Source organism: Platalea leucorodia (assembly GCF_965183815.1).
Source record: "Platalea leucorodia genome assembly, chromosome: Z".
Lineage (NCBI taxonomy): Eukaryota > Metazoa > Chordata > Aves > Pelecaniformes > Threskiornithidae > Platalea > Platalea leucorodia.
The window spans coordinates 74,670,187-74,694,214 of NC_138858.1; the positions used below are offsets into that span (position 1 = coordinate 74,670,187).

At 38.8% G+C, this 24,028-nt stretch overlaps 1 protein-coding gene across 1 annotated transcript; it reads left to right on the forward strand.

The window, feature by feature from the left end:
• The first annotated feature begins 244 nt into the window (after positions 1-244).
• CAAP1 (caspase activity and apoptosis inhibitor 1) lies at positions 245-22,331 on the forward strand. The gene is made up of 6 exons (XM_082335623.1): positions 245-451; positions 1,562-1,762; positions 3,288-3,372; positions 4,277-4,352; positions 13,736-13,809; positions 20,182-22,331. Exons 1-6 carry the CDS (start codon positions 320-322, stop codon positions 20,523-20,525), a joined length of 912 nt encoding a protein of 303 aa, XP_082191749.1. The 5' UTR covers positions 245-319; the 3' UTR covers positions 20,526-22,331.
• The last annotated feature ends 1,697 nt before the right edge of the window (positions 22,332-24,028 follow it).

Here is a 24,028-nt window from a genome sequence, read left to right on the forward strand (position 1 = left end):
GTCAAGCAGCGGCCCCGGCCGGAGCCCGAGGCGTCCGGGGGCTCGGCAGAGAGCCGCCAAGAAGGGCGCCACGCAAAACTCCCGGGGAGGCGAGTGCGGCGGCCACCCGCTATCCGCCCGGGGGCGGCGGGGCCGCCCCGCCGCCGGGCCCGCTCGCCTCACCGCCAACGGCCGGCCCCCGCGGCTCCCCGCCGGAAAGGCCGCGGTCGCCTCGCGAGGCGGCCTATCAGGGCTCTGCCGGAAGCACGCCTCGCCTGGGCGCGGGCCTGCCCGGCGCGGCGGCGCGGATGTGAGGGGAGCGGCGGGCCCCGGCGGGGCGATGCCGGGCAGGCGGTCTGCGAAGGAGAAGAAGCGGCGCCGCTCGCGTTCCTGCTGTCCGGAAGGAGCCTCCGGGCCGGCTGGCAGCGAGAGGAAGCGGCGGAGCACGGAGTCCAGCCACGGTGCCCTGGAGGTAGCGCGGGAAGGAGGGGCGGGCGGTCGCTTCGCGGCTCTGGCCGCTGCTTTCCCCTCTCAGCCTCGGCGCGACGGGGCTCGGGCCCGCCCGGGCCTTCTGGGGCGCCACCCGCCTCTCACCGCCGCGCCCGCCTTCGGCGGCGGCGCCCCGGCGGGCGAGGCCTGGCCCTTGCCGCTGCCGTGAGGGTCGGGGGGCAGGCGGCTGCGCCCTGTTCTCGGACGGAGGGCTGCGGCTGGCTCCTCGCCGGACCTGTGGGGCAAGCAGAGGGCCGGTTACGTTCAGGCAGAACTTGTCAGCGTGCAGCTGCATAGAGGAGAAAACTCGGACGGCGAGCGCGGGGGGCGCAGGGCACAGGCACCCGGGGCGAGGGCGGGCAGTGCCCAGGTGCTCCCCGTGCAATTCCCGGGGAGACCGGTCTGGGCTTTCCCGGGCGTAAGAGGTGAGGGGCAGAGGCTCAGCGGTGACCCCAGTCGTGGTGCTTGTGCTGGCAGGGTTGTGAGTCTGTTCTAGGAGGTGTTGGTGCACGAGTACAAAAATTCGCACAATGTGCACTCCTGAGTGAATCGTGGGGCTGTCAAAATGTATTTCTAGCTAGTTTTTTTTTTTAACTGTAGAGGTCTTACACTGATGTATGGAAGATGTATTTTCTGATACGAAGCCCACTTCTGTTCTCAGAAGACTGTGCCATGCAGTGAATTGTATGGCAATTTCCTTCTTAGCAGGGTAGCCGTAAATTATGACATTAGTGATCTAATTGTACAGCAAATCAGAGATGGACTTCTTCTGCCTTAAAGCATGCCTTCATGTATAAGCAGCAGCTAGGTATTTGCAGATAATGTTTTCCAGTCAATATGTAAAAGTACTTTTTGCCTCTCGAAGCTTTTAAAATTTCCCCTAGCATAAGAATGGTTTCAGTAACCAAAAATGTAGCTTCTGTAATGCAGTTACCTTGCAAACTAAAACACTGTTTCGAAGCTCAGAAGTCTACCTTAAGATGTACCTTGCAATTATGAAGGGAAAATTATTGCAAGCACAAATGAAGCTGTAAGTTTCCTTCTTTTGTTCACCACAAAATGTGAAATTTGTAATTCTTTTCCTTGATTTTAGGAAGAAAAGTGCAATGTACCATCTGGAGAAAAAGTAGAAGAAGCTGAACAGCCCAGTGATATAGAAGAAGGAGGATTAGATCTCAGCGTCTCACTCAAACCAGTCAGTTTCTACATTGCAGACAAAAAAGAAATGCTTCAACAGTGTTTCTGTGTCATAGGCGAGAAAAAGCTACAGAAGATGCTGCCTGATATTTTAAAGGTACTGAAATACACTTACATTTATATACTTTTTACGAGCTTGAATGTTTGTGTAACAAAGCACATTTATCTCTCAAGCCTAGTGGACTTCCAGCTTAAAAGCTGTCGGTATATGTCTTAAATAAAGTTTATATCAAGTCTCTGAAAGTGAGACTTTTTTAAGATTTCATGTAGCTATTCCAGCTTACTCCTTTTTCCACTGCTCAGCCACTGCTGAACTGCAGGCTGCTTATTTTCATACTATCTGTACTGGTTAGTTAAATGCAGAAAGAGTTTCATAATTGCATGGAGTAAATTCAGTAGTGTTGTTCACTAATAAATATGCTGATTTGTTAATAGAAGTTTGATTTCTGTTCATGTCAGCTGAATTTCTTTGTATGGTATTAAATTAATGTCTGAAATAAGGCAGTAAAATGCCTTCTTGATTAACAGCTTCTGAAGCTGTAACTTCTGTGGACTTTAGGGGTAGTATTGCTAGAGTTTTACTGGCTTAATGTATGCTTTTTGAGTCTTGTGCACTGCAGGACTTGGTAATAATAAATTAGGCCAGCAGCCTGTGCAGAAGAAGAGGTTGCAGGTAAAATGCCATTTGTGTGATGTTTGTTAAGAGTTTTAAAATTTTTGTCTTTAATTTTTATCTTTATGAGTCATATTATTCATATAAGTGAGGCAGGACTTCTTCATTTTAAGCATGTAACGAATTGCATACAGTCTCATACATTTCTCATCTCTGGGAGAAGTCTGGAGTGGCTGGAGGCAATGGCATTACTGAGTTTGAAAGGAATTTGCCTGATGGTGTAGAAACAAACCTACACTGGGGTCATGAATGTTACAATATACTCAGCACTTTCTAATTTTGGTACTTGTACGTGGTATCATAGTTCATTTGAAAGTGTGAAATTATCACTTTATTTCACCAAGAGGACACCAAGTAGTATGAAAGATATAAAGGCAACTGGAATACCCATGAAATCTGTGGCAATGTGTGGTAGTATCAAGCATGAGAAATGGATCACAATTTACATATTTCTTATGTTTTCTTTTTTATGATACACAACTGTTGGTGTGTTATCAATAGCAGTGTTTGCTTCAGTTGTGAACTTGGATTCAACAGCTGGCTCTGGTCTTTGCAGACTCAATTATGCAATCCACTTGCTCCTGAGTGATGGAGAATTAGGAGTAATCAGGGCTACAGTTGTTGTTCCATGCTTCACACATACAGCTCAGTATTTCTACTGCTCAGTGTTGCAGCTGCAGTGAAAACACCAAGCCATAGGTCAAGTAACTGATAGTGTGTATTGCTTAATTTTTCAGAAAAAATGACACACATGCTGTTTCTAGTAGTTGTCAAAACTGAAACACCTACTGGGTGCTTCAATAGTTGCATCAATGCAGGTCAGAATAGGGAAGGGACTTGCAATCTGAGTTAGCTCTTCAATCAGCATAGTTGGAGTACTAACCATTCATAATTATTCTGTCCTTGGAAATTTTCAGTAGCTTGTGGTCTGTCTTATCTGTCTTCTTAGAACTGTTCCATGGATGAAATCAAAAGACTTTGCTTGGAGCAGTTGGAGATGTTATCTGAAAAAAAACTGTTGAAGATACTTGAAGGTATGAATGAAACTTCTAGGCATGGCTGTACACCAAAGAACAGTCTGCCCCTAAACTGGACTTTCACTCCATTTCTAGCTACTTATATATACACACACACACTAATAAGTATATATTAGTGTGTTTTTTATATATATATATGCTGATTTTGATCTTTTAAGCTTTTAAGCTTGGATGAAATTGACCATTGATTTAGAAGCTATTAGGGACACATTCAGAAAACAGTAGTATAATCTTCTTTTCATTAGTACCCAAACTAAGAACAAAACTTTTGACTTGGTGGAAAAACCAAAGCTAGGAGTGTAGAAGTATTGTTTGAAATCCATTATTTCAGGTAAACTGACATTAAGTTGCCTCCTGGTTCTCTGCAAGGGAAATCTGACATCCTGCAATACCAGGTCAATTGTATTAGCAATTGCACTAGAGTATTTGGTTTAGTTAAAGGATTCTTGGTGGATCCCTCTGCTCTGCTGAGACACACAGCTCATGTACTTTGATTAAGGGTGTGATATTCCAGCTTTTCAGTATCTTATTGAACTTCCACTTGATATTTAAGGGCTATAGAATTTATTTGTAAACGTATACTCGGTTCTCAATTAAGTGGAACTCTTTGAGTCTTGGATGCTGCGAAGTACCTTCTATTAATCCTGTCTTCTGTGCTTTATTTTTAGTGCCTATAGTATTGTACTAGCAATAGCTATTCTGTTTTTTTGGTAATACAGTGTAACTGAAATAAGGGTTTGGGTTTTGAGTAAGTCCAGTTTTTGAACATCTACTTTAACTGGGAAAAAAAACGCTTCTGCTGATTATTGCAATAGAGTTAATCGTTAAGAGTAAGCCTAACTATACAACATTAATTACATTACCTGCCTAAATTTTCATGTTTGAAACTGTGTATATCTAGGCAAGATTGGAGCTGATTCTGATACTGACGAGGAGGCAGATGGAGGAGACAAGACTGGAGGTGAATCAGTCAGTCAGTGAGTAAAAGACGAAACACTTAAAAACTTAATTTAAGAATACTGAACAATACTGGGATTTTTCATGAGAAATGATCATACTTAATAAACCTGTGAGACAATTCAAGACAATACACCAGTGTTGGGCAGATTAAAGTACCTCTTAGTTGCTGGTTTGGTTAGTTCATCTAGATTTACTAAATAGGAACAAATGGATGGGAAAGGTAGTGATAGTAATCCAAATTTCACATTCTGGTCAGTAGTTTTGATTTAAGAGAGACCTAGTTTCTGATCCTGTCTTTGATTCAGAACAACTTATGAAGTTATTGAATGAAGTAATTTTCTTTGATCACATGTCATTGTATATCATACAAATATACTAGAAAATGGAGCGATACTAAGTTAAGCGATCTTTCAGTTTTTCTCGTGCGATACAATTTTATACTCTCTGACACTATTTCTCCTGGGGTTCCATTTGGAGCTGATTTGTGACTCTGTCCCTCCCCCTTTGCTATTTGTTGCCTATATGATCTGTGAATGGTATCAGTACACCCATTTATGTGGACTAATTTTCTTATTTTGGACATTTCCCTCTGCTGGCTATTTAAAAAAGCAAAATTAAAAATACAAAAACTACAAAATACACTAAATATCAGGTCTGTCTACATAAAGGAGTCTCTGTTAAGTGATCAATGTTTTGCCAGTGAACTTCTAAATAGAATGAGAAGACAAACTTGTTGGCTAAGGAAGCTATGAAAAATGCCCCAGGAGTTTGATGTCTGGAGAAATGATACGATTTTTTAAGGCCTAATTCACAAACTCTTTACTACTGCAAAATACGTGAAATATTCTTTGTCTTAAAGAGATATGGCAGGATTAGTGCTGCTAGATTTCAGGAAGGGAGCTCTGTGGCTCTAAGGTGTTTCAAAGCTACTGTTGAGGCATGTATTTATGACCCTCAGCTACAGTAGACTGAGTAAAGTCTTGCTTATATGCAAATAAAGTAATGACTTGATCTGGTAAAAAAAACTAAAAGGGGGAAACTGTTATTGTCAATTAATGAATACAACCACAAAATAAGGAAAGCAAGCAGGATTTACCATTTTTTAACTAGAGGGTATCTGAAGACACTTTACAACCCATTTGCCCATGGCCAGTAGGAAAGTTTCAGGAAAACAACACCTATAGGATCTGAATTGCAGTTTGAAAGTCTACTGTTTTTACACTGTACAGGTAATATTCCAGGCATAAGCAGTGAATAAACCAAAGTGAGTTAGTTTTGTCTGCCTTCTCACATAGCTGTGTTGAATTACACCAGAATTAAAACTGACCAAGTTCTTTAACCATTACTGCAGTTATCAAAAAGTGACAAAGCTAGGTCACCTTACATCACTGATGAGACAGATGTGAGAATTAACTGAGCAAAATCAAGAAGAAATTATGTTTTTAAAAAAAAAGTAAAAGAAACTAAGAGATGTTGATCAAAGTTATAGAGCAGATTGCTTCCTTTGATGAACAGAATGGTTGAGGTGTCCCTGGTTTTTGTATCTTTGTCTTCATCCCGATAGTTCAATATTTCAGACCCCTCCAAACTGGTCAGGCAGGATATATTGGTGTAGGAATTGTGGCTTTTCTTCTCCTTTTAATGCAGTGGGTTAAAAAATAGTATGCTACACACAAAGGTGCTATCTCAGAACCTTGGCTTAGAGGTTCAGCTATGTGCTAGCTTTAACAAAAAACAAAAGGAAAGCTGTTTGGATGACAGAAATAAAAGGATACAAAGAAATAAGTGAAACGAGGAAAATTAAGGGTTTATGTTAATCATTAAGCCCAGGGCTCAGTAAGTAGCATAATATTATGCTTTTACAGCTGCAAAATGTCACAAGCCCTTTTTACTAAATAGGTGTAATCTTTGGGCATTTAGGTCAACTTTTTTTGCAACCTGTGTGTAAATAAATAAAAATGCAAGTTTGCAAAACTTCAGAAAACTGTTTCAGCCAGAACAGCAACAAGTCAGTCAGTGGGCAGGGAGGCTAAAGATGCAACAGTGAAGAAATAGTGAAAACTGCATTGCTGAGCTAAACTTTGGTTGTTTGTAATCATTACTATGTTTTTAATTATCATCTGAGTTTAAATGGGTGAATTTGTTTGCCCTTGGAAGAGAAAAGACTTTTCAGAATGAAAAAGACAGTTTCTTTGTTTATATTCTGACTGTTCGATCTTCATAGTTTGTCTTTATTACTTGTGGTTTTCTTGTACATGGCTACTTTTTTCTGCATTCTATTAATGATGCAACATTAAAGCTTTTTTGTTTTAAGTCTGACTTGTCTTAGTTGTTTTCATGGACATGTAAATGTGGGAAGGGAAAATGCAAATAGCAAGTCTTACTCTAGTCAAAAATCTGTTAACCGATTGAAACATCAGTTTGTTTCTTTCATCCTTGTTCTTTAAAAAAAAAAAAAAATCTACAAACTTATACCTTCAGCAATATCGATATATCAATAGAAATCCAGAAAGCTGAAATCAATACATCTGAAGAAATTAAAAGTGTATCAAAATATGAAGGCCTTCTTAAAAGGGTATAGTTTGTAGTGTGTCTTTTTTTTTCCCAAACTATGCAAATACTTATCTGTCTCTAAAGACCTGCTTCCTGTGTGTACCTTCTAAAAGTAGCAGGGATTTAGAGAAGTTTCTTCAGGTACAGGGAAGATTGCAAAATTCAAATCTTTGAAGCTTTTCAATAGTATTGCATTTGTAACTGTAGATTGAACCTGCCTTTTTCTGATGCACATATCCTCATTCTGTCACCAGAACAGGAAGTCCTGAGGCTTTTCCTAAATTTCAGCTCTGTAGAAGCTTCAGATACTTCCATTAGCATGTAAAACACTTTGTTATTTTGTCACCAGCTTCTTCTGAGTTAAACACTAGAAATCCTGGAATAAGCATGCAGAAGAACTGAAGAAGCAGGGCCTATGTTTGCCAATAACTGGAAATCGCTGTTACAATAGATACGCTTCATTACTTGTGAGTGCTGTGTAGATTTTTAACTATGCAGTTCTCAGATTTTTGTTATTGTTTCTGTGTTACTGTCTGCAATGGAATACCATTAAACCAAGATAATTGCTGTATACTGAGCTTCCAACTAAATGACAGATATTTAATTGAAAGGAGTTAGACACTACTGTCCTGCAAAACCAAGTAGGCATTCTTCCCATCTCATTCAGAAGGTATTAGCATGTTCCTGAACTATTTCTTTCCTGTTCCCTGAATTGGCATTTTAAATACCCTCCAACAGAAAGATTGAAAGTAAATTATTTGCTGTAGTAATAAAACACATATTAAGAACAAGCATGCTAATATCATTATAGTGATCATATGTTCATGTGTATAATGTGAGTAAATGATCTTTTGCTTTGAAAAAATCTAATGTGCTTATTTTTTTTACTGTGTGAACATTTGCAGTTAAATATCTACTCTTTCAAGAATTTATAGGCTTGTTACTGCTTTGCAGCCATGAGTGCAGTATTTGCTTGTTTTGTTTTAGAAAGGTTAGCAGTTTAAAAGCTTGCCTTGGTTTAGCATGTTTTGCTCCTGGGTACTGGTCTGATCACAAGCATGCAATTGCCATCTGATATTTACCCTTCTAGGACAATTTGGTTATCCTCACCATTTGGAATCACTGAAAGAACAGGCTACATGAGCCACTGAACAGATACATTAGCACTTGGCATCATGTTCACTGTCTTCTGTTCCCGTGGTGTCCTCAGACTTCACCTGTAATTGGACTGATGGACCTTTCATAGCGCTTTAAACTATTGGATTAGCATCTGTCATTTGGGATACCTTTTCTGAGGAGCACTACTTCCTATGGATTTTTTTCTTCTTTTTTTTTTTTTAAATTGCTTGCTGTTAATTATTTTAGTTCTCATTTGTCATGGAAAACTACCCTTGGAACAAAAATTTGCAGGAAGCTTATGAGGACTTGGGACTTCTAGAAATATTTTTAGACTTGAAACTGCAAAGGCAAATTTTAATTTGTGAAGGTACATCATCTTTATGTCAGAGTAGCAGAGGTACTGATCTCCAGCCTCACTCCAGAGATTTAGGTGAATGTTTCTTAATGACAGTTAAAAGCCTTGTAAAGAAAGGATCAACATGACTGTATCTCATGTTGTCAGACTGTCCTCTAGTCCAGCATTAAGATATTTTTTTCTGTCACAAAACTCTTCCTGCTGCTCTCCAACCCCAGTTGCTGCTGATGCTTGAAATCCCACTCACTGGTATTGCAGTGCTATTGTCTTAATCCTTAGCCATCCACTCCTTTGACCAGTACCCCTTTTCCTAACCTGTGCTGCTGTCTTACCGCACTCTGCATAATGTGCTGAAGTTGTGGTACCAAATCACCCTCAAACTCAGATTTCTTGGACAGCTATGCAAATTCCTGAAAGTAATAGGTTCTGTACAGAATCCACATGCATGACCCCAGGTAAGCATTGCACTCCTATGGAGCATGCCAATACGAAAAGCTAGGATAGGGCAAATTCACGGCATTTGTCACCAACAGTTGTGGTTTAACCTCAGTTGGCAACTGAGCACCACGCAGCTGCTTGCTCACCCTCCCCCTCTTGCCCCAGTGTGATGTGGGAGAGAATCAGAGAAAAAAAAGTGAAACCCATGGTTTGATATAAAAACAGCTTAACAGGACAGCAGAGGAAGAGAAAATAATAATAATAATGATAAAAGAAGAAAGAAAACAAGTGATGCACAATGCAGTTGCTCACCACCCGCTGACCGATGCCCAGCCCATCCCTGAGCAGTGATCACTGCCCCTGGCCAACTCCCTCAAGTTTATATACTGGGCATGGTGTGATATAGTATGGAATAGCCCTTTGGCCTTTTTGGGTCAGCTGTCCTGCTTGTCCTCCCTTCCAGCTTCTTGTGCACCTGGCAGAGCATGGGAAGCTGAAAAGTCCTTGACTGGTGTGAGCACTACTTAGCAACAACTAAAACATCAGTATCTTATCATCATTATTCTCATACTAAATCCAAAACACTGCACTATACCAGCTACTAGGAATAAAATGAACTGTCCCAGCCAAAACCAGGACATCAACAAACTCTAATACTTAGATTCTTTCTGCTGAAAAGAATACACTGTGCAAGTGTTATTCCATTAAAAAAAATGCTGAGTTTATCTCTTTGAAGGGTGACTTTGAACTTAACTGTCACCCTGAGGGAGAGTCTCTTTAAAGACTGATAAAAAGAAGGGAGTTCTAGGTTACTGTGGTTACTTACTGGCATGGCATGAAAGAAGAGTGATATTAAATTTGCATACTGTGCCTTAATTTTAGATTAGCGTATCTTCTGCTCTCGTTGTTTGGAGACATGATGTTGTGCTACCCGTTCTTAAATCTGTACTGCAGTATAGATTCACTGGGAAAAAATATTTGTTACCAACAAATTAAACAAGGTTAACAAGTCGAGAGCAAAACTGAACTGTGAACTGAAATGCTTCTTCTTGGCCACAAGATGGTGCAAAATGCCTGCCTATTAAATGAGGTAGTGAAGGTTCACCAGCAATACGGTCCAATCTAATCAATTCTGAAAGAGTAAAATGTGCTGTAAAAGTACTTTTGGGTTCTAAAAATTCTTCTGCTGACAGTAGGTAGTCTTTAAAGGAATGTGGTTTTGCTGTAATCAGCGATAGTGTCAAGGCAACAGGAGGAAACTTTACAAGTTTTGATGTGTGATTTTTCAACTGATAATTTTTTTTTTCTGGGCTGTTAAATTGGTGTAGGTAATTTCATAGCCAGTGTTTGAACCATAGAGGTCACTCTGAGTTCTCTGTCAAAGGGGTGATTGCCAAATTTCACTGAGGAATTACAATGGAGCTCAGGGTGATACCACAGATGTGAAATTTCTTGCCTGGGTACTATTTGTGCAAGATCAGACTTTCCCAAGTGACACATTGCAGTCCAGTGCAGAGATGACTACTCAGTTCAAAATGATGAAGTCTATGTGTGAGGAAGGATGGGGTAGGGGAAGCCTAAGCAGCTTTTGCTCTTAGTGATGAGCAGGATATATCACAACCTTATTTTGGTCAAGATTTGAGTGACTAAGTATAACAAATCGTTAGGAGCTGCTTAAAAAAAAAAAAAAATAAAGTAAAAAAAAGTGGATCCTTCCAGATCTGTTGAGCAGTAACTGGTCCCAGAACCACTGCTCTCTCCAGTTGCTGGTACCCAAACATACAAGTCTGCAAGTTTTGCATCTCCACTCCGGTTGCCACTCAGACCTCCTTGTGCTCACAGACGTCTCTGATAGCTGGTGCAGACCTGTGATCATCCCCAGTAGCTGGCACTCAGAATTTGGCCTCTGATCTTACAGTCTTATCTGGTACCTGACTCCTAGACGTCTCATCCTACTTGCTGGCTAGACTAGCCTGAGGTTTGCTGATGAATTACAATCATCTGCATACACACTGATGTATGACATTGAAGTTCCCTGAGGAACTGTGCACATTTTTCATTCTGTCTAGTTTCTGGCAGCACAGTCCTGCAGGCCTCTACGACCTATGGTCCCCTTTGCAGTTGCTGGCACTGAGACACACACACATATGTGCATATATACAGAGAATAGTGTTGTCTCATTTGGAAAAATAGTTAGTATAGCAATAGAGCTCAATAAGAAGGCAGGACAGACTGTGGTGATCAGGTCCAGGGCTCAGCCAGACAAGTGTACTGACCAGCAACCTGTTTATGCTCTGCTGGCCCTTTATCTTCTTTTTTCCTCTGTTTTCCCCCATGCTTGTTCTTTCTCAATCTGGCTCAGTCTCTCCCTTTTCCCACCTTTGGTTTTACCTCTAAACATCCCATGCTGCCTTACACATTCCTACACTCCCCTTAAAAACATCCACCAGTACGTTTTATGCAATCCTGAAATGCTCTTCCCCAGCATCCTATACAGACCCCCTTGCTCCTGTAGACAGTAATGCCCTTCAGCCTATAAGATGATTTCTCTAGCTGATTGCTCTTACAAGGTTTCATTCCCAGAAAATGGGCTGGTTCCTCACCTTTCACAACTGTAGAAGCAACTGAGGCAGGGTGATCCTGCTGCACTGATGAAGTTACTAGGGGTCCTCTGCTTGCAGTTTTCCTCTGCTCCACACTGAGCCTTTGTGCTTATAGTGACACACCATTAAATGCATAAGCTAATGGACAGGACAATACAACGGAGCACTGAGTGTGATAAGCCTTGGCAAGTGACGGGAGAGCAAAGCCTGAAATTTCTGGGAAGGTGTGCTCTGAGAGCATCATGGACAGATTTAGCTGGTGGTCTGTGCTGGCATCTGGCCTAACCCCACCCGGTAATGGAGGTGGGTGGGGAAATGTTGCTACCCAGGAGTCTGGCACTGTCTCAAAGCAGAGGACCAGTTAGGCTTTGGTTCTAAGCTGTGGTCTGGAGCCTGGCATGGTGAGTGCTGAGAAGGTGTTTCTCCTGGGCTAGGTTGTTCAGGCTCACGGGAGTGGTAATGGGGGTGGGTCTTGGTTAACTCTGACCTTATGGGTGTGTGTATGAGTGGAAAACTTTTCCTCACAGCCTATCCTCTGCTTGACCCACTTAACAAATTAAACATGGTAATGTCACGTTGTCCGGGGAAGATTGAGACTCTGGTTAACATGTCTGAAGCATCACATACAGCAGACCTAATTTTATTTGTTGAATTTCTGGGCTTATTTTACATCCAACAGGTGAGGGCTGTAATCCATCTTGCAACACCTCTGGCCTTTGTAGTACAAGACTGATGACTGGAACAGAAAATAAATGAGCAAACTCTCTCTGTTTGTGAAGAGGCAAAGTTTAAATAATTTTCTAAAGGGGTTAGCTGTATATACAGAATTTCCTGCTCAGCATAGCTATTTGAAGATCTAGTTTTTATCCATTCCTTCTCTTTCAGCCCTGCCTGGGAAGGGAAAGTCCAACAGAAATGAAAAGGTTGGGAGAATACTTCTTGAGTTGACCATGTAGGAAATCAGACTGAAAGGATACATACCACTGAATTCTGAGAAAAATGCATCACAGTAGTTTTTTTATAATGGCGTTGAACAGTAACCATTTCTCTTGGGATTTCCTTACTTAAAGTGTAGAACATTTAAAAAGTTTTTTTTTCAGGTGCTGTGTGTATATGAAAACAGCTACGCATTCTCCTTAATCAATTATTGCATGCTACTATATACATTTATGTTGCAATGGGTACAAAAAGTGGGAGAAACAGAAGAGTCTGTTGATTTGTAACCTTTGCTACTACAGAAAAGGAAGTAGCAATCACAATAACTCTATCTCTCAGACCAAGATGGCTAGAAGCATTACAGTGTTCTCCCTCCTGATGTAGCCATTGGACACCTGAAAAAAATTATATCTTTGAGAGCATGGGGAAAATAGATCTGTATTCAATTTTAGGAAAAGCCTTCAGGCCATTACTGAAAAACAAGTTGTTAAAGTTGTTATATTTACATTTGAGATACCAGAATACTGCTATCCTTTTTATAGTGCTGTTTACTTCCTACAGGCAGGACAGTTGCATTGATTCTGTATTGATATGTATGAAATCAATGCCACACCAACATTCAGGGTAGGAAATTGGCAAGTCTACTGTCAAAATGCTCACTAAACATGGCAATTGAACTCTTCCTGTGATTCTGGGTCCTTCTGCCATCCTTCCTTTATATTTCACAGTATTTTCACAGTTTATGTAACTAGTACGTGTGAAACGTCTGAATGACATGAACATTTCACAAAAGTATATCTTCCTTATCCCTTGTATAAAGCAGTCGAAACCTTACAGATCAAGGGTAGAAATCTTTAAATAGTAGAAATAGAGAAATGCAGATACTGAACACAATTTAAAAGTGCATTGCATTTCATTTTAGAAAGTTGCCCTTTGTGAAACTATGAGATTGTGATGTAGGAGAGGTGGATGGTCGTAGGGTGATGGTAACTTCATGAAAATAGCTCCTTAATTTCAAAAGAAAACAGTAAATAGTATTTGAATGAAACTGAAACTATAGTTTTTTCAAATAATTTGTGTGACAATTTATTCTAAGTTTTAGAAAAAAGTTCCTAATATTAGGGAGAGGCTTCCAGTGAGGATTGTTACTCTGAAAGGCTGGGGTGTAGTGGAAATATTTGCTTTATCCTTGTGTGTCGCTAGGCAAAGCAAAAAAAAAGCTCATTCCCAAGTGCTTAGATTAGCATTCTGTGCATTCCTTTTGCCTTTATTCATACTGTAGCTGGCCTGTTGGCCTACCACCACATAATTTCTTTAGTTAAAGTAAACGTTCCTTAGAAAAGTTATCTTAAATTGTAAAAGATGTAGATTAAAATGTCTTCTTATTTGTTTCTAGACAGGACAACAGTATAGACTCTACTTCTTCTCTGAGAGAAGACAACCAGCTGGAAGGTCAGGAATCAAAACAAGGTATGTAGTGGAGAAAGCTGAAATTTTGTTTTCTTGATGTTGGGCAGTGACTAATTCCAGTTTACTGATAGCTCTCTTCTGAACAGTAGCTGCAATCACAGAGAATCATCCTCTTAGAAATCATCTGGTGTAGGGTTACAACCTCTCCCTTGAGCCCAGTTCCAGAAGAGGAGAGGGGAACATTGAAGAAGACATTGTAGGAACTTTGTTTTCTTAATTCTGTGACACTGAAGAGTTTTTTTGTGGCTAGAAGCAAATTGCACCTCTTCAAAGTTTTCTAGTTTACCTTCTGGAACATGACTGAAGCTCTTGCAAGGCTCATTTGGCTCTTCATATCTAGTTTTTCAGATGAAGAGGAACTTTAGTAATTTCAATTTCTTGGTATATAGGTGATTGCTAATACTGCTATTACCAGTTGCTGAATTCTTTGAGAGTTAGTTTTACTTTCGGTTGAGGTGATCATAAGAGTCTACAATACTCTGTTTTGACATTCATAGAAATCCATTATAATAATTGTTTGCCAAAGGACTTCTTGAAATTTAATAATTTTGTTCAGTCTTGATATATGATACCTTGCGTTGTTTGATTGTGCAGAGCTGAGGTCCAACAGAATGGTGCTTAACACCCACCACTCCTGATAACTGGCACGTTTTACTTGAAGTTAGTGCCAGTGGAAGTACACATTCAAATCTTTGAATCTCTGAGGATGAATGTTTTGTCTTGTATATTTGCTCTTTTTAAATGCAAAATGTAGTGGGTGAGACATTCAGGTGCTACAGTGATTGGCAGAATAGAAAATGCAAAAGGAGGTAAGTTAGTGGTACACATTTGAGTACCTGCTGCATAAGGAAACAGTTTTCTTAACCTGCAGCAGTATTTGTTTTATTCCAATCATTAAATCAGCACCATATAGCAACTGCCAGTATTACTTTGTACATGAAGCACTAGAATTGTAGGTGTTTCTGTCTCCGTCTATTTATTTTCGTTTGGACTAGCTGTATACAGTAACATCAGAAATAGCTTTTCCAATCAAAGAATGCTGCAAATTCTTATAAGCTGTATTTCTCTTCTGTGAAGATCTAACATTATTTGCTTCCTGCAGCTTCTATTTCACAATTCAGAATGTTGTCTAGAAGATGTCTCTTGGAATAACTTTGTGAGGCATGTTTTTTTTTCTGAAGTAATTAGTGAGGGGAATTAAACACAAAAGTAAAGAGTCATAATAAAAGCATCAAAACTTTTAGGAGCAGGTAGCTATGGCTTTGTGAGGAATGCTTTAAATGTTGCTTGTTGTACTATATGGAGTGACTTTAGAACTGACAGATTTCCTGGAGATTTCTTCCACTTTTGTATTATCAAAGGGAATTGATGACTGTTGCAGGTGATTGCTTCATTGTTGTTCTTTATGACTTAATCAACCAGAGTATCCTGATGGCTTTGGGCTATAACGGTGGCTCCACTCAAGATGTTAGCTTTAAAGAGCTTTTGAGTAATCAATATAAATGTAAAAATATAACTCTAATCAATCTGCTGAGCTACAGCCTATGATGCTATGGGGAAAAAAGAGAGAATGAGAGGATAAGCAGAAGTGGATAAAATAAAATTAAAAAATGGAATTAAGTGTGCTAAAATGAGTTTCGCAACTGTAGCTGAAGGAAGAAGTGAAAATTATCAAAATGAAAAAGATAATGAGAAATGCCAACCATGATCTTTATTACTGGGTAAAATTACAACTGCAAAAGAGGGAAATAAAGCCCATCAGCTAATTAAGCATCTTTAGGCCTATGAGCTTGTATGAACACTGTAGTATACAGTTTTGGAGGCTCTAAATTCTGAATGGAACCCAAGGTGGCTTTGCCTAGCTTCCTGGTCCATACTAATTCTGGGACAGACATGAATGACTGTTAATATTTTGTTTCTGCTTAATGTGTGACCAATACCAAAAGGAATCCTGTGGTGGGTTGACCCCAGCCAGCAGTAGGCAGTCACCAGCCGCTCAAATACTCCTCCCCCAGTGGGATGGGGGAGACTATCAGAAGAACAAAACTGAGAAAAACTTATGAGTCAAGATAAAGACAGTTGAATAAGTGAAGCAAAAGCTGTGCACTGAAACAAAGCAAAATAAGGGATGTATTCACTACTTCCCATTGGTAGCCACATTTTTAGGCACTTCCTGGAAAGCAGAGCCCCAGCATGCATAACAGTTACTTTCCTCCTTTCCTTGAGCTTTTATTGCTGAGCACAATGTTATATGGTAGAGAATATCCCTTTGGTCAGTTGCTCATCTGTCCTGGCTGTGTATCCCTCTGAACCTCTTGCCCACCCCCAGCCTACTTGCTATGGGGTCAGCGAGAAACAGAGAAAGCCCTGAGGCTGAGCAAGCACTGTTCAGCACTAGACAAAACACTGGTGTGTTACCAACACTGTTTCAGAAACAAATCCAAAACACTCTGCTGTGAAGAAAATTAACTCCATCCCAGCCAGACCCAGTACAAAGTCAGTTTCTCTGAATTAGAATGAGCAGGCTCAGAAGTTAACTTTCAGGCTTTCAACTATGATCCATTGATGCACCTGTTTTTTTGATCCATGGAAATGCTGCTTGGTTGAGCAGCATGTTAGGTAAATACTGACTGATGCCATGCAGCAAGGCAGAAGAATTTCCATTTCCTAATCCTATTGACGCCCACTTCTTTTGATCTTTCACATTGTGTCTTGCAAGGTAAAGTTGAAAACAGTGTTCAAAGTCAATTTGATAGTGTGGGAAGTAGGTAAAACTGCATCTGAAACTGAAACATTAATCTTGAAGTTACTGTTTCAGTAGGAACAGGGCAAAACTAGTTAGGATTGAAGAAGGCCCTGGTATGTTCATCTCTTATGAGTACTTTTTACACACACTGCTGTGAGGAGGATTTTTCATACCTTCAGAATCATTTATGTTTTAGGCTTTCAGTTTTTTATTGCTTGAAAATCATGATTTATTTTACAAAAAAAACAAAGACCAAAAGTTCTCTGTAAACTTTATCTATATAGCTTATCTTATGTTTTCCAGAGTTGAATTTACTTTCTTGTCAGCTTTGATTAGAATGTTGGAGGTGCCACATACATTAGCTGTATATGTTCCCATATGTGCTGTATTTAGCTGTATGATGGCCAGTTTTTGCAGTCCAGTAAACCAGTGTTATGAGGTAGTGGATTGATAACTATGTAAGATCCTAAATCAGGAGTGCATTCTCAGTCAGGGTAGCATGCAGAATTCCTGAATCGGGACTTAAATGCTGTGACAAATCATAGCCTGTGATCAAGAGTGAATATCTGAATATCTTTTTTTAAGTGTCTATAGTAAAAAAATTTTTAACCCTGAATCAATAAAACCCTTGCAGTTATGTTTTAAAACGTTACCATTGTTTATAAAACCAATTTGAGATTTTTTTTTATCAGAAAAAAAATTATTTTCCCTCCTTCCCTTCCTCCCTTTTTTCCTGCGTTCCTGCCTTTTTTTTGTTTTGTTTTGTTTTTTAAGCAGAGAAAGTGCATTAATAGCTTTCTTAGTAGTCAATATTGATTTTTTTTCACATCATCAGGAGAGCAGGAATGTCATAAACCCCACGAAAAATAGGTTTTTCCTAAGGTTTTTCTGCACTGCTCATGAATTAAAACCAAATGCATGCATGTACCAAAAGGCATTTTAAAATGTTTTAAAGAAGAGCAATATTCTTCTAAAGCCTTATTTGTCTTTCCTTTAAAAGTAGAAGTGGTCTCTTTTAAGGTTGTTTGATTAAACTGATTTTGAACAAGGAACAATTTAATTTTTCTAATCCATACTCTACTGCTAATCTTTGTACAGAACTTCCACCTAGTGTGAGGGGTTTGCACAAAAACTGAAGAAGAAAATAAAAATCACTATGTGGATGGGGGGGGTTTACACTTCACACTTGTGTTTTCAAGAAAAGTTTCACATTTTTTTGTTGCATTTTTAAATATTTTCTGTATAGGAAGACACTGAAACATTCATAGTGTAAAACAAATATTTCTAAAAATGTAGTTTGAAAGATGCTTTACTCTTTTTTGAAAGGGGAGAGAATTGTTTGTATTGGATCTGGAACCCACGTCAAAGGAACATTCTTATTGAGAAGAATTAATAAAAAAATATTTCCAGAAGTTTTCTAACAGTAAAACATTAAATGTGAAGATCTTGATCAAAAAAGCCAGTGATAGGAAGGTAATTAGTTTGATAATTATAGTTTGAATGTCAGTAAGATTCTGATTGCCTGATATTAAAAAAGAGCAATTCACAGAGGAAGTACTTGCTTGGATTTCTGGTATATTGGTTATTTTGTTGCTGAAGGGCAAGGAAGCTGGTGAAGGGTCTAGAGCACAAGTCCTGTGAGGAACAGCTGAGGGAGCTGGGGTTGTTTAGCCTGGAGAAGAGGAGGCTGAGAGGTGACCTTATTGCTGTCTACAACTACCTGAAAGGAGGTTGTAGCAAGGTGGGGGTCAGTCTCTTCTCCCAAGTAACAAGCGATAGGATGAGAGGAAATGGCCTCAGGTTGCACCAAGGGAGGTTTAGTTTGGATATTGGGAAAAATTTCTTCACTGAAAGGGTAGTCAGGCACTGGAACAGGCTGCCCAGGGAAGTGGTTGAGTCCCCATCCCTGGAGGTATTTAAAAGACGTTTAGATGTGGTGCTTAGGGACGCGGTTTAGTGGTGGACTTGGCAGTGCCAGGTTAACGGTTGGACTTGATGACCTTAAAGGTCTTTTCCAACCTAAATAATTCTATGATTCTGTGATGAGCAATCCTTGCAAATCAGTACTTCTAGCCTTGCAGATTTGAGGTTCGGGAACCAAAGGTATGGATGGATGAAACTAGCAATTCCAATAAAAAAATCAACAGTTTGGTGAAAGAGAACCTTTTAAAGCCAGATGTCAATATACTAATTTTAAGAATCAGAGTCACAGGATTGTTTATGTTAGAATCATAGAATGGTTTGGGTTGGAAGGGACCTTTAAAGATCATCTAGTGCCATCTAGAAGGGGTGTTTTGAGACTATCGAACCCAGTCCCTGCTCAAGCAGGTCAGCTAGAGGATGGAAACTCCACAGCCTCTCTGTGGAACCTGCTCCAGTGTTTGACTACCCTCACAGTAAAAGAGTTTTTACATGTGTTCAGATGGAATTTCATGTGTTTTAATTTCTGCCCATTGCCACTAGTCCTGTCAGTGTACAGTACTGAGAATTTGGCTCCCTTGTCGTCATGCTCCCCATATTTTTAAAGGAGAAATAAAGAAAATTAAAAAAAAAAAACAGGTTTGCCATGCTGTCTGAGTATATATTAAAGAAAGAATATTTTTGATATATAGACGATCATTATAGACTAAAGTAGCTTACATGGGAATGTAAACTTTCTTTGAGTCTTTGTGGTAAGAAATTATATGTATTCCAAACCCACAGATCTTTATCTCTAAACCCTCATTATTAATTAACAGGGAACGCAGACATACTTTTGGATAGTGGTACTACCAAAAGCAATTATAAAGCCTTTAGAATCAGTAGCTTTACCATCATTTGACTATAAATTGTTCATTTTAAGGAGGAGCCAATCCTACTGTAAGTATCCACAGATACAAAGGTTGGTGAAGGACTAATAGTTTCTGAGGCCAATGTGTCAAAAGCAATAGTCTCTCTGTAGCCAAACTGTGAGAACAGTTACTGAGGTTCTGTTAGAGTTTTGCTTTTATTTTGTTGCACTGCCTTTTCTAGTTATTTTTTTAAATAAACTACAACTTTTAGCCAGCATTAAAAACCAATGCCATAAGTTTCCCCGTGTTTTCACTGAGTTAAATACGTCTGAAATACTTGTGATAGATTATGAATAGTTGCCCTATGAGTGGAGTTTCTATTAATTTTTAGTATTGTGCCTGGCTGTAGTGTCCCACTCCTTTTAAAATACATAAAGTAGTTTTAAAGTGTCATTTTTAAAATTGCATTTTGAAAACTAAGTTTACTTTAAAGATAATAAAAAATAATCAATTTTGCACTGCAGAGGCTTCCTTGTGATATATAACCTTATGACATTTTAATTAGGAAAATAGATCATGTAACTCCACAGGATGGAATAAATTTTCCTGGTACTGCTGCTTTGCTATACTGCATGTTCTTCTAAATTGGCATAAAAATGCATTAACACTTGTCTAAATTAGATCAGCCTTAAAAGTTGGAGGAGAAAAAGAAGAGGAATTAGTTGTCTTAAATTCATAGATCTTTTTGCCACTCTCTTAATCTGCAGAGAACCACTTTAAGCAGAAGCGATTTTGTAAGTTGGAAGAAAAATGGTTCTGTTAGGCAACTGTATGATTGTTACATTTGTGTTACAGGCAAGGGAGAAGATAGTGATGTCCTCAGCATAAATGCAGATGCATATGATAGTGACATAGAAGGCCCATGCAATGAAGAAGATGGCCCAGATGTGCAGGAAAACACTGTCAGAAGTGGAGCCGGTCAGATAGATGACCTTCAGAAGGACATTGAGAAAAGCGTGAATGAGATACTAGGGTTGGCAGAGTCCAGCCCAAAGGAGTCCAAAACAGCAACCTTAGCCGTTCCTCCATCAGAAGATGTTCAGCCGTCAGCACAGCAGCTGGAGCTTCTGGAGCTTGAGATGAGGGCCAGAGCTATAAAGGCTCTGATGAAAGCTGGTGATCTAAAAAAACAGCCCTGATATTGTTTAGATTTAATTTTCAGTATTTGTTTTGAAGGATGCGATGTCTGTTCTCTTCAGTGCTAAAGCATATTTGGGTTGAGTATGACATTCTTCATTCAAACCCTATTGTGTATCGTGACCTGTGGCTTAAGCCATTGATAGTTGGTTTCATTGCCTTTAGTGTGCTGATACAATGACACGCAAAGGGTGGTTTGATGCTTCACTGAGATCAGGTCTCTTTGCGCTGGGTTATCTCCTCGAGGAGTCACACAGTATATAGAGCTATGCCAGGAACCTGGTGCCTTCCAGAAAGATTAGGAGAATCAAGTTCTTTATAACCCCATCGTTAGAAATTACCAGCTATTTTATTTATTAGCAACTTGTTAAACTACTTGAGAAACTTGATTTGTATGTACTTCATTAAAAATACCATTTTGAAGAGGTCTTTTGTTGTGTGACTGCCTTCAGCATTTTGTGATGGCATTTGAGATTTCTTATTTCTCCTTGGGGCCCAGCTCATCATAATGTAGCTTTTCTAGTTAAAATGAATGATGATTCACTTAAAAGCATACTTAATTTTTAGAAAGTTGAATTCCTGAAGGAAAGGACTTTTTCCTTTCAAATAAACAGTTGAACCGTGTTCAGAGTTTTCAGTTATTTTCAGAGTTATGAAAGTGCCTGAAAGTGACAAATACCAGAGTTTTTGTACTGTTGGTCATTTAATTTTGTCACTCTGCTGTTTATCTTTGGTGTCATAACTGAAATAAAGAAAATAGAGTTTTTTTCTTGACTGTGAAGCTTTTTTGTTGAACATGTGGCATAATATTTAGGGCAATGCAGTAAATCAGACTATTTAGAAGACCTTGAGTTTTTAATATTTAACTGACTTAGTCTTTTCATGTCTCCATAAATAGGAAAACCTAATTTCAGTATATATATTTCATATATAGCTTTTAGAAAAGTCATTTATTTTATTTATATCTACTATATAAGGCTTTAAAATCATAATTCTACTTTATCCATTTCAAGGGTATTTCTTTGTAAGTAAATTGTATTATAGGATTAATATTCCTGCTATGATTTTTTTTGGAACAATTAAAATAATTCTGATTTTGTTTAGAATTAGTGATGGTTTTATACTTGGCTGCTAATCAAATGCATATTAAAATAGTTCTATGTGTGTTTGTTTACACACACACAGAAATTGATTTTTTTTAAGGTATGAAGTTTCTGAATGTCATCCTTGTTAAGTAAAATGATGTATTATATATTGTTACTCCTGATTTTCCCGTGGTTGTTACTTAGAAACCAAATTAGATACTTTGCAACAGTAGCATAGATAATTTCCACATGCTATTTTGTAATATTACTGCAGACCTTGTTCCATTGAAATATTATGTCTTGAATTCTCTTGCAAGGTTTATAATTTTCTTTTTTCTTCTTCCTTTTTTTTCCTTTCCTTTTTTTTCTCTTTGTTCTCTTTTTTCCCTTGCTTTTTTTCACCTTTTTTCCCCTTTTAACCATTTTTCTACCCTTTTCCGTTTCTTTGTTGGTAGTCTTTAGTAGCAAGCTTCTTATGTATTTCTTAAAGTATGATTGGTTTCCTCTAGAATCAACAGTATTGTAAGTAAAATAGTAGCAAAATAGTGCAGTGTAAATTTTATTGTAAACTAAAACCTTCATTAAATACAGCTGAGAAAATTACAGTGTGCGTTCCCTAAATGATGGCAGTGACCTGAGTAAATTTCACCTGACTGTAATCAGTTATCCACGGCAACAGAATTTTTCTGTTATTTTTTAGCAAATGGAGGATGTAAGTTAGAATATGTATATCCAATTCAAAAGGCAACTTAACTGTCTCAGGATATGTGTGTGTTGTCTTCAGTTAATTTAATTTGGCTGTTTGGTGAACTTGTGATTTATTTGAGTACAGAGAAACAAAAGCAGGTAATGAGAGAAAGACAGTTGGCAAAACCTAGATGTGCTGTCTTGTTCTTTGTAAAGTCATAGGCTAGTGGAACTATGTTAGACTGTAAAAATAAGTTTTACTGCTGCTATACTTAGATCCTTAGGGCACTGAATACCTCACTTTGCCTGCTGTGGAAATGAAAAATCTCACCTGCAAGGACATTTGCTTCCTAGTCCTACTGTGCAACCCCGTGTATCTGGACCAATAGGAAAACTTGTTCCTTATTGTTTGCCTCTCTTCTTTCACGTCAAGGTTCATTTGCCAGTTCTACGATCTGCCATAGCATTGATGAGGCTTGCAAAAGCCCAAGCAATATGAATAAACAAAAATCAGTCCTTGGTATTGAAGAAAAATGTACAATACAGTAACAGTTGATTGATTGGACAAATGTTTCTAGACGCGTATCTTTCCTTTTTGACTGGTACTCTCAACACCTGCGGTTTTATCAGCCACGGAGGTGATTCCTTGCTGACTGCATACTCCTCTGTGGCTCCCATATATTTCTGCCAGCTGCTGAACAGCAAAAGGCTACTTCACGCAGAAGCCGTGTCTTGGTAAGGCATAACTTAGGGTGTCTTAGGAAAGCTAAATGTAAATCAGGTTTAATTAGAAATATGTTTCCTACACCACCAGAAGACTGACACAGTGAAATGTACGAAGTCCATTCAGTGATGTTGCAGAACAATACATTTGCAGTTGTTTGGCAGCAAGGAAGTAGTGCTAGAAGTAATGATAAACTAGAATGTAGTTCTCTTCTACTACCTACTTGCTGGAGATACATGGCATTTATTTCTGAAGTGAGCTTCATTTTCCTATTGGTTTTGAGGGTCACCTTTAAAAGTTCATTTCCTAGTGTGTTGAACTGTCAAAGGTTATTATTTCAAGGTCTGTATCAAGAAGTTGCATATGCTAACTTCAATATGTTGCGTGACAAAGATGAAAAAGGTTTACTATGCACATGACAGAGAAGATTTGTAATTGCAGCGCAATTAAACTTGAAATTAAAAGAGGAGAAGGATTCAAAGAAAATTAAATTAAGCTGTTTACAAAAATAAAATAAAATATACATATATCGTAAGAGAAACTTCATGTGATTGATTACACCAGTGCTAATTCATTTTTAAGATATTGTACTATTGCTGCTTAGGTTAAAAACAGATCAGCTAAATTATATGGGTTCCTGCATTGATTCGTATCACTGCATAGTTAAAAAAATCCAGCATATTTAAAATATTTGTCATACAACTGTTTTGTTTTTATCACTTTTAAATATCTCTGATTTTTTTCTTGAAAAGTAAATTTAATATTTCACTTGGAGGAGGAGGCAATTTCTGTGTAAAATGCAGTCATGAATTATTTATGAAACCTTAAAATAATTTTATTGGTTTATTGATCAACTGCTTTGTTGGGAAAAAGTATTATACACTGGGTGGTGGTCAGCATGGGGAAAAAGGTCCTGATTATATTCTGGACTGCAAGAGAAATATTTTGTAATGAATTTTGGCTGTCCTTACAGATGAAGCATAGTGTTTTTTTGAGAAGGAGTGTTCAT